We start from the raw sequence: 15,026 nt of genomic DNA, 5'->3' as shown, positions 1-15,026 counted from the left end.
TCAAGCCCAGGAGTTCCATACCAGCCTAGGCAACATATTGAGAACCCATCTCAAAAACAAACAACAACAACAACAAAGCCCTAAATAAATAAATAAACTAATAGAACAAGAGGGCATACATTAACAGTATGTTGAGAATAAGGCTGTGTAGTGGAGTCATTAGGCTTAGGAATGAATCTTAGGAATACTTCTAGCTTGGTATTGAAACAAGCCCCATTTCCCTTATCTATAAAATAGATTGTTATAAAGATTAAATGAGATAATAAAGATTTAATTAAATGAGTGCTGTCAAGGAAACCTTGAGGCAAAGCTATTTTTTTTCCACTTTATGAGAATATTGGCCCATATAAATGTCATGAAGTCTCAAACTACTAATTCAATACAATAATATACAAATTAATTTAGAAACCAATGTAGGGTATAGTATATATACAAACACCTATAGATGGCAACGCCAGTACCCTGAGATCACATTTCAGCATGTTAGCTTTAAATAATTCCAAAAGCCTATCCCATAAACCCTCTGATGTATTTTCTTTTCTCTCCATCCTCTTGGTTGCTAAGGCATTTCTTTCTTTTGCTTTCTGAAAAATCACAAATAAGCTTATAAAATGCGACATCCTACATTGACTTGTTTCTCATTGGATTGACTTTCAGCATACCTGAAAGCATTTTGTTGCTCACAGATGTGTGCTGCTACAGTCCAATGCCCTCAAGAGAGCTTGAATCTGACCTGGTAACGTCTCCATTTCCCTTAAGGTGACAATTCAGGAATCAACTGCTCAGTGTCAAGTATAGAATCTTATCTCTCTGCCTTTTTTTTTTCCAGGGATTTAAACAAGATTAAAAACAATCTTTGACCTTCGCTATGTTCTTATGTAAAGCCATCTGCTATTGCATCTATCTTCACTATATCTCCTGTCACATAAGACATTTCCACCTAAGGCTTTCTACTCAAATCACTAGATTTAAGTGTCTCCCACTAAAATACAACTTCCATGAAAGTCATTCTCTACTTAAAGTTAACTCCCAGGAAAACTGCTGCACTACCAGCATTAAGAATAGAATATTTGTATTTGCAGCCATTTCCTGCAATATCAAATTATGCAAAAGTATATACGGATAGAAAAAAAGTAGAGAACGCTCATGATGTTTGGATATTTAATTTTTAATAGTTTCCTCACTCGAAAACATTTCTTTTAATCTGTTTAACTCAAATTACAAAAAATCTATGACTTTTATATTCTTTAATGAACTCATGATTTCGTCTTTATTGGCCATTTACATGAAACGTCAAACTTTAAATAATTAAAATGTACTTAAAATAAAGTTAGTGTCTTCAGAGGGGTTACATGCATACGTATAGTCCACCCACTTTCGGTCCCTTTTTGAAGGACTCTTGGAGGGTTTGCAAGCTAAAGGCATTAACAAGTTGTCTGTGGTACAACAGCTTAATTTGAATTAAACTACAGTCGCGGATGACAGAAGCCCTCCTTTCATCTTTTGTAGGGAGGTCGCCGAGCCCAGAGCGAGAGCCACGCTCCTTCTGGAACTAAACACGTTGGCCCAGCCGTCTGTTGAGTCCTCCTCTTCACAACTCACACCTGGGTGGCCAAGGGTCACGCTTGACCTCGCGACGGCGCCGGCGCCTCTGCCCTCTTCCTGTTGGGAAGGCGGCAGATGGCGAAAGCGCACCGCGCGGGTGCCGCCATCTCCCCTCCACAGCGGGGTCGGGCGGTTTCCACAAGGACCAGTTAAGCCTGAAACTTTCCCGTCCTCCTGCCGGCATCGCGGGTCTTCCCGGGTCCTCCTCTCCAGCAGGACTCCTGGACTGTCCACCTAAACGCGGCGAGACTCCCGCACCCCTGCTCCTACTAGACCCCAGAAACCCCTGTTCCCAGGGAGCGCGAGACTCTGAGTCCAGGGAGCGCGAGGCTGTCAGTCCAGGGAGCGCCACGCCACAGGATGCTGCTCGCACTCTCACCTCCGGTTCCGCCTGGCCGCCGCCGCACTAGCCCAAGCGGCCGGCCCGGGGTTCTTTCGCCGCGGCCAGCTCGCCACCAATAGCAACCCTGGCTCCAAGGAATGCACCAATGGGAGCGCTCGGAGTAACCAGGCTCAACCAATCACCGCCCTCTCGGCTCTGGAACCCCACCAGCAGTGTAGTCACTGCTCCTTAACTCCGCCAAACGGTAGTTCTAGCCACTCCCGTCCTTCCCTCAGAGTCTAGACGTTAAATATACTTTCCCCTGAGTAGAGTCTTGCGGAATTGCAGCTTATGCTCGGCTCAGGAAGACATGCACGCGCGCTCACCTCCACTGCGTTCTTCTGCTTAAGCTCATCCCTCGATGCCCAGCCAAGCTTTTCAAAAATTAGTGAAAACAAACGAGAATTCTTTTTACCACGCAATTGACCTCCATGAACTGTTTGAACCGTTGTCTGGCCGCTATGAACTATTCGAACCTTTGTCTCAGCTTAAAATGGAAAGATGGCCTGAGAAGGAAGAGGTCTGAAGAAGTCTCTCCTTAGCAAAAGCATGGAAAGCCTTTATTTACTGAAGCTGATGCGAGTTGGGGGCTAGAAGTGAACCAAGAGGAGAGTGTTCTGCAAAAAGATGCTAGTGTTATACAAGGCCGTCAACCCTTATCTCCTTAGGTTGATATCTTCAAAATGAAAACACAAAGAGTTGCTAGATTTTAGCGTTTTTTAAAAATATATGTATCATTTGATAGCTCACTATGCGTCAGGTGTGATCTAAGCTGCTGGCCTGCGTTAACTCATTCGATGTTCACAACTATCCTATTGCTTATTTCGCCCTATTTTTACAAGTGAGGAAATTGAGGCAATAGAGAAACTGGCCCAAGATGCAAAGGTACTAAGTGACAGAGGCAGGACTAGAACCCACGTCTGTCTGAGGTATTTAGATTAACAAAACAGTTTAATGCCCAAACTAACTAGGTTCAAGCAATCTAGAGTCTTTCACTTCTAAAGAAAATGAATACGCCTCCTATCTTTAAAAAAAAAATTTGGTACAAAATATTCAGTTAGAATCCCAGAAACTTCCAGTGGCATTAGCATAACCCTCAAAGTTAGTTGTGGTTACCAAGATAAGAGGAGTTGAATGGTGGGTGGCAGGGAGAAGAAAGAAGGGGATAGGAAATAGAAAGAAATAATCTGAGAAACACTAATTCAACTGAGGCACTTAAAATAAACAATGTTATTGTTCCTGATTGTATATCACTGATATGACTTTGTCATTAAAACGAATAATGGCATTATGTATGATAGTATGCACATACATGAACAAATATATGGGTTATCTGAGGCAACCTATGGAGAATTACACATGACTTTTGATTAACAGACACTTTGTTCAATTTTTTTGTATTGGAATCTATTTTAACAACGTCTAGAAGATATCAATTCACAAAGGGGAAACAGAATATTGGGTCCTTTGTTTTATTAAATTCTAAATGTACATCCTTTAACCAAACTAATTTTAGGTTTATTTTTTGAGATGGGGTCTCACTATGTTGCCCAGGCTGGAGTGCAGTAGCTATTCACAGGCATGATCATAGCACACCGCAGCCTTGAATTCCTGGGCTTAAGCTAGCCTTCTGCCTCAGCCTCCTGAGTTGTTGAAACTACAGACATGAGCCACTGCCACCGGCTTATTTTTAATTTATTTTTATGAGCTATTTTCAGAAGTTACAGGAGTTGGTACTGAGCCAGAAAACGGGAGAAGGAGGCAATACTGTTATAGCTGATAAAATGTTTCCCATGTTTCAAATCTGGGCAGCCTTTGTCACTTTCCTTGAGAATTCATATGCTCTGATTTCAGAAAAGCTTTTCCAATATTCTTCTATAGTGGTCGATTTGGTTTGAAGCAATAATTGCTTCAAAGGGCAAGACCACAATACTAAACAGGCAGCAAGAAGCTCTGGGCTCTTGGAGCCGATTTAGCAGGCAGATGCTTGAATTCACTTCTAGTTCTGTGTGACGAACTGTGAACCTGGTGGGGCAAGCTGATGGTCCTCCTCCATGGAAAGGAAAGAGCTGCAAGTAGCATAAGAATCTGGCACAGTATAGGTCCTCAATAAATGGTAGTATCTTTGTCACCATATTTACATGTTGATACTTTCTCTCTCTCTCTCTCTCTCTCTCTCTCTCTGTTAGCTTTCTTTTACAAAGCGAAACATTGTCTGGTCAGCTGACACTAAAAACCTATAATTCCTAGCATACATTTTCTCATAGAAGAAATCTTGCAGATCATCACCAATAGGAATCACATGCCCTCCCCTATCCATGCCCTCCTGCTGTGATATGCCAGAAAATGTTCCTGCCAGCCACCAGGTGACTAAAGCAGTGTTGCCAACAGGAAGACAAGGTGAGGACTTGCAAATCATTCAGGATTCAGAAAATAAAGGGCATTTTTAACTGAGTTAAATTATCAGAGTTACATCCAGACCCTTGGGGGTGACTCGCCAGAATCTTCAAACTGATCTCTGAAAAGTACTGCAGACATGGGCCCTTCAGGTACCTGCCCTTAGCTAAGGGGTTAACCGATCCTCCACTTTCTACAGTGAAATCCTCCCCAGAGTGTATATGGGGAGGAAGATGGGTGCTTTCCAATTTTAGTCAACAAAATTATATTCTTTATGATGTCTGCCCATTAACTAGCATTTTTTTAAAACCAGTAAATATAGTCATTGCTTCTAATTTTGCTGTTCTAATTATAGGCATCCCAGTGACCTTAAAGAGTACGCTTTCTTTTCTGTAAGATGGGACCAATACTGACAGCAGAAGACCATTGGAAGAAGTACATGGGAAAAAGAAACTTATGAGTAAAGCAAATAGATCAGCACTTCCAACAAAACAGACCCTCCTTTAGTATTTGTTGAATTGATAATAAAATATATGAATCATAAAAGACACTGAGCAAGTTTCCTTTTTTGCTTCCCAAGGAAAGTTCTGTCAAAATGGAACACAACAAGAAATAGTGATTCTACAGTTCCATACTTTTTTGACAATATGTGGGGTTTTTCTTCTTGAAGGTCATGAACTTCTTTCAGTAAACATGAAAACATTCAGCATGATTAACAATGGTTTTAAGAAACGATTGTTTTGCCTGCTGTTTGGGAGCCTGTGAAATGCACATATTGAAACTGGTATATTTCCCTGTTATAATACAACACTGCTTAACATTATTTTATGAATAATCAAAGTATTCAAGTGTCCAATTATTTATTTTATTATGCAGTCTCCTCGCAAATTGTTTTCAAATTAAACTTCTTTAAAATATCTGCTGAAATCACTAAGTGAACAAACTCTCGTTTGTATCTTTATTCTTCTTAAAAATTGCACAATCTGGAACCAAAACCAAAATACTATATCCACGGTACAGCAGTCATTATAAAACAACACACACCACATCTGTATTCTACCAAATAGAATATTTTCTTTACAATTATATATTGCGTGCTCTTAGATTCATGCTTTAGATATTTTACATTTATCATTATTCTCTCATAAATAATTGCAACTTGACCAATTTGCACACCTGCTACCACTATATACTCAATGGGGCAAGGCGTAGTCTTTCACATGAGAACAGATAAAACGGAAACCAGTATATGGATGTCACATCTACCCAATTGGACTAGTGTTTTGCCTATGCAATGAAAGGCTAATGTAAAATACACACACAAAACGTCGTTTAAAAAGGCACAATTTCCTCCACAGAAAAACTTAGAAATACGTGGCAGTTAAAATCTGCGCCCTCGAAGGCGCTGTGACGTTCGCATTGATGTGATTCTGAACACCAAGAGCAGACCGCCTGGGCGGTTCAGGGTGAGCTCATCCAAGAAGTCCAGAGGCCAGGGGTGCGGAGGTACTGGTCGCCCTCGAGCTGTCCAGGTGGCCAGATTTACGCCAACTCTGAACTTTTGCTCTGAGTTTCAGTCCCAGCTCACTGTTTCAAATCTGGCGCCCTCTCAAAAACAAAAATGGTTTTGTCCATTGGGTGCCTCTTCCCACCACCAGGAGTTCCTCTTCTGCGAGAATAAACCCTCCACTCCTCTCTGTCCTCGCCCCGCCCCTTCCCGGGAAGACTCGTTACAAGTCGCGCTCCCCGCCGCCCCCAGCCTCGGGGTCGCTCTGGTCGTCTGTGAAGCAGACGTCCACGTCGCTGTCGTCGCTCTTGGAATCCCCGGGCTCCGGGGGATAGCCAGGCTCGGCACCCGGGCCGTCGCCCGCTTTGGCAAGCAGACTCTGGCCAGGGTGGCGGGACTTGACATGTCGCTCCAGGTCCCGGCGGCGCACAAGTACCTTGCCGCAGAACTCGCAGCGGTAGGGCGTGTTGCCCTCGGCGTGCAGCCGGATGTGCTTGTTGAGATTGCTGGGGTCGCCGAAGGGCCGCAGACAGACTTTGCACTTGAGTGGCTTGTAGCCCGTGTGCGTCCGCATGTGGATCTTGAGCCCATACTTGCGCGAGTACAGCTTGCCGCAGTAGAGGCACAAGTGGCCGGTCTTGGGCTTACCTGCGCCGCTGCCTCCACTGCCGCCGCCCCCGGTGCCTCCCGCCGCCGCGACGGCCGGTGGCAACGTCCCCGAGTCCAGGCGTCCGCGACCCTTCCCGGCAGCCATCTCGGACAGCTGCTGATTGTGCATGGCGATCTCTCGGTCGATGTTGGCCAGCGAGCCCAGCTCGGCGGGGCTTAGGGCGGCCGCTGCGGGCCCGCTGAAGTAGGAGATGGACTCCGGATACTTCAGCAGCCCGCCGAAGTGCAATTTGAGCGGGTAATAAGCGGTGGTGGCCGGTGAGCCGTAGAGCAGCTCCCCGTTGTAGACTGTAAAGGCCGGCATGACTGCGGGCAGGTGGCTGCACTCACCACCTGGATAGGCTTTGAGACCGCCCGTGTCGAGGGGCGGCAGCGCGCAGCGCTCGAGAGGCAGCCCGGGAGCAGGGGGCAGCTGCGCATAACGCGCTCCTGGCAGCGCGGCGGCTGCGGGCGGGGCGCGCTCCACGTGCTTGAAGGCGGACGCCTCTTCCGGGGGGACGGAGAGCACAGGCAAGCCGCGCAGGGCCCCAGAGCAGGGCAGGCCAGGCGGCGGCGGCGGCGGCAGCGGGTCCCCCGCGAGCAGGCACTTGGGATGGTGGTGGTGGTGCGCGTGGTGGTGATGGTGGTGACCCGCGCCGCCCGCCGCCGAGTTCTCCCCGCTCCCGGGGCGCCCGCACGCCCGGCCCCCGCCCAGCAGCCTACCCAAAGCGAGGCCGGCCCCTTGCTTGCTGCTGCTCTCCTCCCGGTAGGGGTCGCCGTGAGAGGCCGCCGCCGCCCTCGCTAGGCCCGCGGGCTTGAAAGCTGAGCGCACGCCGGGGTAGAAAGCCAGGCTGCCGACCCCCGCCGAGGAGCCGCCCGCGATGCCGAAGAAGTGCCCTTGTCCTCGGGCGGCTCCGCTCATGTCCAGGGCACGGTCCAGCTGCTCCTTGCCCTTCTTGGGCTGCCCCCACTTGCCTGGGGTCGGCGAGGTGGCCGAGGGCGCGGAAGAGGCCTCGCGCTTGATGCCCTCCCGCGCACCGCAGGCCTGAACTGGTGGCGGGCCCTGGGGGTTGGGTCGCAAAGTTCCTGCCTGGGAAGGCGCGGCGAAATCGGGCGCCGGGGGTTTTGGGGAGAGACCGAGGCCATCAGCCGCTGGGACGGCGCCTTGGCGAGCCGCGTGTTCGTGGTGCAGGAAGGCGCCGCCTCCACCGCCGCTGAACACGCAGTGGAAACGCAGGTGTGCCTTAAGGCTGTTGGGGTATCTAAACGTCCTCCAGCAGTACCAGCAGATGTAGCGCTCCTCCCCTGGGCAAGAAAGAATGGAAAAGCGACCCGGTGAGAGGCGAACAAGCGAGACAGAAAGAAAGCGCCAGTGCACCCAAGGGAAAGCCCAAGTTTCGACTAGTGGTATGGGGAGTGGGTGAAATGTAAGTTCGGTAGCCCTACTGTATCAAGGACCCCGAAAAGCCCCAAATGGCCAATCCTTATCAGTGTCTCCATCCTCTGGGACTACTCAGAGGCCAAAAAAGGTGACGGGGCCTTTCCAACGAAGACTTCTTCCAGGCCATCCCAGCAAAATCTTCGTTGGAAGGGCAGCACTTAGGCAGGCTGGCCGGGTAAGAGCAAAGAGCAGCTGTTGCTTTAAATCAAGTGTTGAGGCTGTGCAGTGCCTGGGCCCATCTGTTGGCGTTTGCAGAATAGGTGGCGTATGTCAAGGAGTTTTTGGATAAACTGAACAAAGACCAATCTAATGGTCGTGAGTGCCTCATTACGAGGCGAGACAATATCCTGTATGTATAGGCCATATGTAATCATTCCCTTTCATAGAACAATGTCTTTTGTGTCTCCTACCCACCCATTCCACCCCCTTCCAGCCTTAAACACTTCGCCCGAGGTTTTCCTGGAGCGTGACCAACTGAAGGACCACATAGGGACTATGATTTGCCATTCTTCAAAATTATTTGTATCTTTATTTCCTCTTTAACCCCATTTAATTTGCTGGGAGAAAAGAAAAAATTCTTATGCCCTGATACTCTAAAAAGGATGATGATAATCTAAGAAGGATGATGTTGCATTGTCTTGTCTTGTCTGCCACTTGGTAATTAATTAACTCCTAGATAGCTGCACAAATCCAAGCTTAGTAAAGTCTTTGGAGAAAATATATTAGTTTTTTATTATATGAATATATATAAATGATATAGATCGATAAATAAATATAGATACTCAGCTTTTAATAAGTGCAGAATTCTCTACCAGGCACTATATACGTGTTTGGTGTCAAATCTTTTTTTGTGTTTAGTATTATTAGTATTAGTTTTTTCATTTTGCCCGAGTTTGTGAACACAATCAAGAGACACATATATGAGACATTCTGATCACATACTAGAAGTTAATTTCCACTTAAAAGGGTCATATTACTGCTGTAGAGAGAAACGATCTTGCAGTTGGGTTTCTTTTAAAATGTGGTTGATTGATAATACTGAAGGGAAAGATGTCTGTGAGAAAGAAGTTGAACTGCAAGGAAATATCCAAAATATACATCAGTCTCGTAAAATTTAACAGGAAAGTTAAATTCTCCCTCTGCATATACAAGCAGCTCAAACTTCTGAAATATTACTACAGAAATAACAACAGGGAAGAATTCCAGATCTTCTTCCCTTTATGTATATTAACTTCTGGGTTTGCATAACACAAGTAGCTCCCACCCCTACCCCGTAAGGCCTGTGAAAACTCAAGTGATAAGCACTGCATTCCAACTGAGTCCAAGGAGAGCAAAAAGAAAAATGGGGAGAGAAGTATTTGCCTATGACACCGTATCCTAATTGTTTATAGAAGTCTTAGATAAAACCATTTCAATGTTCTGTTACCTTGTACTGAACATTCATGTAAAATAAATCTTGAAAAAAAGAATAGACCTCCTGGGTTCTCTTGGTGGATATGTTGTCTTAAACAACCTTCCTTCTCACTTCAGAGCCTTTCTCTCTCTCATCACCCCTTTTGAAAGAGGGAGTTTTCAGAGTCTGCCGCAGAATGACTCAGCTCACTGCAAAGCCACATAAGCTTTTTTCTTAAAATGAAGGGGCAGTATTTTCCTCCATCTTACTATGAAATTGAAACCCACTGAAGTTTAGCTAGTATTAGGAGAATAGCAGCCATCCCTATTTATTTCTTCCTCTTTCCAAGCTTTAAGCAGCATACGTTTAATGTATACTTTTTTTCAGTTATCCTAACCAACTGACATGTTCTCCAGACTCTGAGATCCAAATCATGCCAAGAGTATCAAACACATTTAACAAGTGACTGCCTCCTCTTCATGTAACTCTAAGGTGGTCAAGAGTTCAAACTTCTCCAAGCTGGGGAAGTCAGGGTTCAAAATCACCCATGCCTTCTCACCTCCAGAAAAAAAAAAAAACATGGTGTTTATTTTGACATCTGTTACCATATGATGTTTATAAGCTCAATTGGCTGAAAGGAAAACACAAGGACCACTATTCCAGTTGCTTTTGTACTATTTGGGACTACCTAAGGAAGGGTGTTCTGTGTAGAAATGGCTGGCTCCTAAAGGTCAGTGGCCCGCCAAATTCTATAGTGGCAGATTTGAGAGTTCTCCACTATGTGGCTTTTATTCTACTTCTCTTTTTACTGGAAGAAGTTGACAACAGAATGTAATATAATATGATTCAAGGAACACACTGTCTTAGGATAATTTGAATACTGTACATACAAAATAAACAGAATTAACTTACAGAGGACGATGATACTTTAAAGTACAGTGACTCATTGTTTTGAATAAACTTCATTCTGTGTTATTCATGAAGTGTTTCCTAATTCACATACTTGTATTAATTTCTCTAAACCTATTTCTAAAGGGATGAGATTGAGCAGGCAATTCAGGAAGACAGCATGTTAGAATATTTCACAGCATTCATTATTTTGATGTTAAATAATAAATGCGTCTTTAGGAGAAATTACAGACAATTGTCAAGGAAAAAAAGCCATGGAAGCTTTGTGTGTGAAAAGGAAGTCTCCAAGACCTTACCTATTCTAGCACCTCCTAGACTTCTTTCCACAGGAAGTGTTCTTCAATGTTCAAGGTTTAAAAATGTTTTTCTGTTTAGTTACTGCACCTTAATTTGCATAAATCCGCTCTTGGCTTTGAAGGGATCAAATAAATCTGAGAAGAAACTGGGATACATCCCAGATTCAATTTAAGTAGGCAAGGGGAAATGAATAAATGCCACTTAAATGGAAGGGTCTCAGTACCTGCCAACTGACCAGCTGTAAGTACCGTAATACTTCTAAAATGCTGTAGAAATGCACTGCTCTCCTGGAAAGCCAATGGAGAAGAAATGTCCATGGACTTTGTAAAAGCATTCCAGGTTTGAGTTATACTCTGTGGAACTCATGGTGTAATTACTGTAACAACAACTTAAGTCTCCTTTTTTATTATTTATTTATTTATTTATTTATTTATTTATTTATTTATTTATTTTGAGACAGGGTCTCACTTGTCACCCAGGCTGGCATGCAGTAGTAACATTACGGCTCACTGGAGCCTTGACCTCCTAGGCTCAAGTGATCCTCTTGCCTCAGCATCCTGAGTAGCTAAGACTACAGGCATGTACCACCACACCTGGCTAATTATTTTTTTGTTGCAGAGACAGAGGTCTCACTATGTTGCCCAGGCTGGTCTCGAACTCCTAGCCTCAAGTGATCCTCCTACCTCGGCCTCCCAAAGTGCTAGGATTACAGGTGTGAGCTACCAAGTCTAATTTTTTTTATTTTAATTGAGTAAATTATGGTCTCTTTGAATATGCAACAGAAAAAGGATGGCCCCATTAAGTTCATAGAGCCTACTTTTTCCCCTGCCATTGTGAGCCAGATTACTACTATCACTGTTATTGTTTATGGTTGATTTTAAAGAGGTAGCGGCAACCTCTCTCCTCTTTGCCTTGAAATACAGGGAATGTGAATTCCATTTTACATAGGTCGAGCTATGTCTACGGACTCGCTTCAAGACAGGAGGAGGAGGGCTGGACTTTTGCCCATCCACGCTTTTGGAGTGGGTACCTTTCTCGTCGTGAGTCGGAGTCGCCGTGGTGGGGATGTCGAACCACTGAGCCAAGGAATTAGAATACCACACTGTCAGCTCCTCCCCTGGCTGGACGTCTCGCAATGCTCGGTAGAAGATCTGGGACGCAAGGAATAGAACAGTTCAATGTCATTTCCTGGGTAATCGGTCAAAAAGCAACTGAGAAGAAAGGTTCAAATCCCGATTCTGATGCTGTGTGACCCTGGAGAAGCTACTGGAGCTCTCTGAACCTCACTTCCCTCATCCTTCAAACGGAAAAACAATAGTAGCTACCTTATAGGGTTGTCGAAACGTTTACATGAGACGTCTAGCTAAAAGCACTTTGCTCTTAATATTTTTGGCCACCGCAGGGACCGTTAGGTAGACTGAATTGGCGGTGGGGAGTGGGGGATGTGGAGAGAAGCCCGCAGTACCTGTCCTCCGGGTAAGTCTGCAATAGCTTCCAGAGTCTGTTCCTGGGAGTTTCTGGCTGCCCGGATTAACCCTATCCACTCCAGAGGGGAGCCCCCCGACTCGTCCACCAGCTCCCCTCTCACCATGCGCACCTGCAACACAAGTAGTGGTCGTTCTCCCCCGCACCTTGGCCAGGCCCACAACCCAGACAGAAAGTTTATCCTCCACCCCCACCCAACACAGGAAAGTGGTTGTTTTTGGTTTGGCCAGACCACTATGCGCTACTGGGAGGAGGAGAATTCCTTAGGACCTTGCCTGGGGGAGGGAGAAAGAGGAAAGTCTACCTATGCTAACAGTACTCCCACTTCCCTGCGCCCCACCTTGGCAAGACGGGGAGGGGGGATGGGTGTTGAGAACATCCTCCCTGAGTGCTTAGGCACATCTCGTACCAAGTTGTCCCCCACACCCTACCCCAGCTCTCCCATTTGCACTTCTGAGAGCAGCCCTCACATCACCGTAGAGACATTTCTAGGTCAGTCCCAGGGCCCAGAGCGTCCCCCCCACCGACAAACAAACAAACAAACAAACAAACAAATTATCTTATGCCTCCTCTATTCTGTGTGCATCGCACCTAGGTGCCTGTGAGCCCTGCAGCTAGTCTCGGAACAAAGCCCAAGCGGGGAAAACTTGCCCGCAGCTGGCAGGCCATTTAAAAGCAATTAAAACGCGTTTAAAGAGGAATGCGCGGTGGGCACCAAACCCTGCTTTAGACTGTAGTGGGGCGGCGTGATTGCAGGAGGAGCAAGGTGCAAGTCCCGCTGGCTGGACACCGGAGCTTTTTCTTACTAGAAAGCTCCAAGCAAGGCAAGCTAAAGCCAAGGAAGCCAAAGTCCTTCCTTCTACCCCAGACTTCTGCCTTCATTTCCCGGTCGCTGTTTGCCGACCTTTGGCTCCTGGGACGCCCCCAAAGCGGGCGAGTGCTTTAAGTCTCTCTGGTCAGGGGTCGCGACGGTGTTTGGGGTGTGGGAGTCAAAGCTAGTGATTTGGCCCTGGCGCCTCCCAGTTGGGACTCTGGACTCTCAGAGCCCCGCTGCGGGCGCTCTGACCCGGTGCCCCGCGCGGATGGGCGCCCCTCGCCCTTGGAGCCCGCGTCAGAGCCAGTACCTTGCTTATCCTCTCTCCATATGCCCCAAACCCACAAGCCGACATCAGCAAGGGGAAAAAAATATATATCTGAGGAGGTTCTAGGAACTGAGAGCCTCCGAAAGATTTTTTTTTTCGGGAAAAAATTTAAATTATTTTAAGGCGAAATTAGGCCTCAAATTAACATATTGAAGGGCAGAAGGGAAGAAAGGGTCTCGATGCCCTGAGCCCCCAGAAAGAGGGTGCTTTTGCAGAGAGAGCTGCGGACAGCGTGCGGGGGTGGGCTTCTGGCTTCTGACTGAGGAGACCCGAGAGCGCAGAGGAAAACACAAGCTGCGAATGGTCCCGGCGCCTACAGCGCTCAGTGCACCCCACCCAGGGCTGTCGCCTCTCGGCCACATCCTCTCCTCTCAGCCCGACCCCGTCCAGTTCTCACAGTTAAAGAGGCTACTTGCTCAGAATAATAGGAGTCCCCTTCCACCCGGCAGAATTAGCAGGTAACGACTCAATCACTTCCTTCCTCCACTTTCTCTCCTACCCCTTTCCCGGGTTAGGGCACTGAAAGGCGAACGGCAGTGGGCAGAGGTCTGAATGGTCAATACCTTTTTCTTAGGCCCGGGTTCCTTGCGGTCTGACAGGTACTTGCCCAGCTTGAAGGTACCAGGCACCGGTCCGAGGCGCAAGCCGGCCGGGATGCAGCAGTCGGCACTCACGCTGGTGGCTGGAGCTCTGGCGGCTCCGTGCATTGTTGCCGCCGCCGCCAGGCAGGCTCTCGGGTGCTCCAGGTCCTTGGAAGGGCGCAAGTGACAGAGCTGGAGCTGCGCGCTAGCCAGGGAGCCGCTCCCCGACGTGCGTCCTCCGCCGGCGGAGTGACGCGAGCGGGCATGCACTGCGCCTTTTCAATCGGGGCGGGAGCCTTTTGGCACCGCGAGCGCAAGGGCGCGGAGTTTGGTGAGAGAGTTGCGCTGCGAAGCAGCTGCAGAGTCCCACCCGAGAGGGTCACATGGAGTGGTTCCCTCAGCCCCCTGCATAATCGAGGCCTCTGAATGGCTAGCACACAATGGTCCAGGCGACCTTCCCATTCCTAAAAATCCAATTTGTCAAGGGCGAAGAAAAGGCACTGGTGAATCAAAGGTCCGGCGGGACCATTAATCCTCAGCATGGGGTATTGTCCTCGAGACAGTTACGATATTTTAAGTGACAAATCCACTGTATAATTTCTCCATAAATTTTACTTCCTTTTATTGTTCCCCGACAAACCAGTTTTGGGAAATAAGTGACTACTTTAAGTCTACTTGGCTGATTCCTTTGAGCCTTGGTCTACTTCAAAGATTTTTAATTCTCTCCCCTTGGCTTTATTGTAAAGGAGATTAAACAAAGAGATGGAGACTGTTTGGAGGACTTGTTAACTTCTATTGATTTCTGGCGTGTGCCATACAGAAATTAGGCAGGTACTTGATGGGAAAACACCAGAAAATACCTACACTTTTTAAATAAAGACCATATTACCATTTCAGGGGATTGGGTTCAGGCCAGTTGTCTATTTAGAACCGCTTTCTCACTTCTGTCCCATTTCGTCCCAAAATATGATGAAGCCTCCAGACCAAGTTGAGAAGGCGATGTCAACTGTTCATCACTTTTCTCGGGCACACCCCCGGCCTGCACTTTCTCTGGAGAATGGGAAACAGCCCCAGAACCAATAGTTTCGAATGGGGATCCTGTGCCCTGGTCCGCGGCCCAGGGTTGAAGAGGAAGAAGTTCTACAAGTGGGTTATTGATCACGTCCCCTGGAAGAGGTCCTTGGACTAACTCCCCTAAAACCAACAACCTGGACTTTTCTATTAAACAAAAAAAACCAG

General features: G+C 46.9%; 1 protein-coding gene across 1 annotated transcript; it reads right to left on the bottom strand.

The window, feature by feature from the left end:
- Positions 1-5,313: 5,313 nt before the first annotated feature.
- On the bottom strand, positions 5,314-14,174 carry PRDM13 (PR/SET domain 13). Its single transcript, XM_003258371.2, has 4 exons — positions 13,770-14,174; positions 12,045-12,176; positions 11,610-11,730; positions 5,314-7,844 (listed from the first exon to the last, which is right to left on the bottom strand). The coding sequence occupies exons 1-4, from the start codon at positions 13,911-13,913 to the stop codon at positions 6,115-6,117; spliced, it is 2,127 nt and encodes a 708-aa protein (XP_003258419.1). The 5' UTR covers positions 13,914-14,174; the 3' UTR covers positions 5,314-6,114.
- Between the last annotated feature and the right edge of the window lie 852 nt (positions 14,175-15,026).

This window comes from Nomascus leucogenys, chromosome 3 (genome assembly GCF_006542625.1).
Source record: "Nomascus leucogenys isolate Asia chromosome 3, Asia_NLE_v1, whole genome shotgun sequence".
Classification (NCBI taxonomy): Eukaryota; Metazoa; Chordata; class Mammalia; order Primates; family Hylobatidae; genus Nomascus; species Nomascus leucogenys.
The sequence above is the reverse complement of the archived record's forward strand: the minus strand, read 5'-3'. Positions and strand labels throughout refer to the sequence as shown.

Bases quoted from the DNA above. Each gene is read 5' to 3' on its own strand.
- PRDM13 (XM_003258371.2), bottom strand. From the start codon at position 13,913: ATGCACGGAGCCGCCAGAGCTCCAGCCACCAGCGTGAGTGCCGACTGC. The intron at 12,177-13,769 runs GTATTGACCATT...CTTGTGTTGCAG, and splicing joins AACCCGGGCCTAAGAAAAAG to GTGCGCATGGTGAGAGGGGA. The intron at 11,731-12,044 runs GTACTGCGGGCT...CTTGCGTCCCAG, and splicing joins CAGACTTACCCGGAGGACAG to ATCTTCTACCGAGCATTGCG.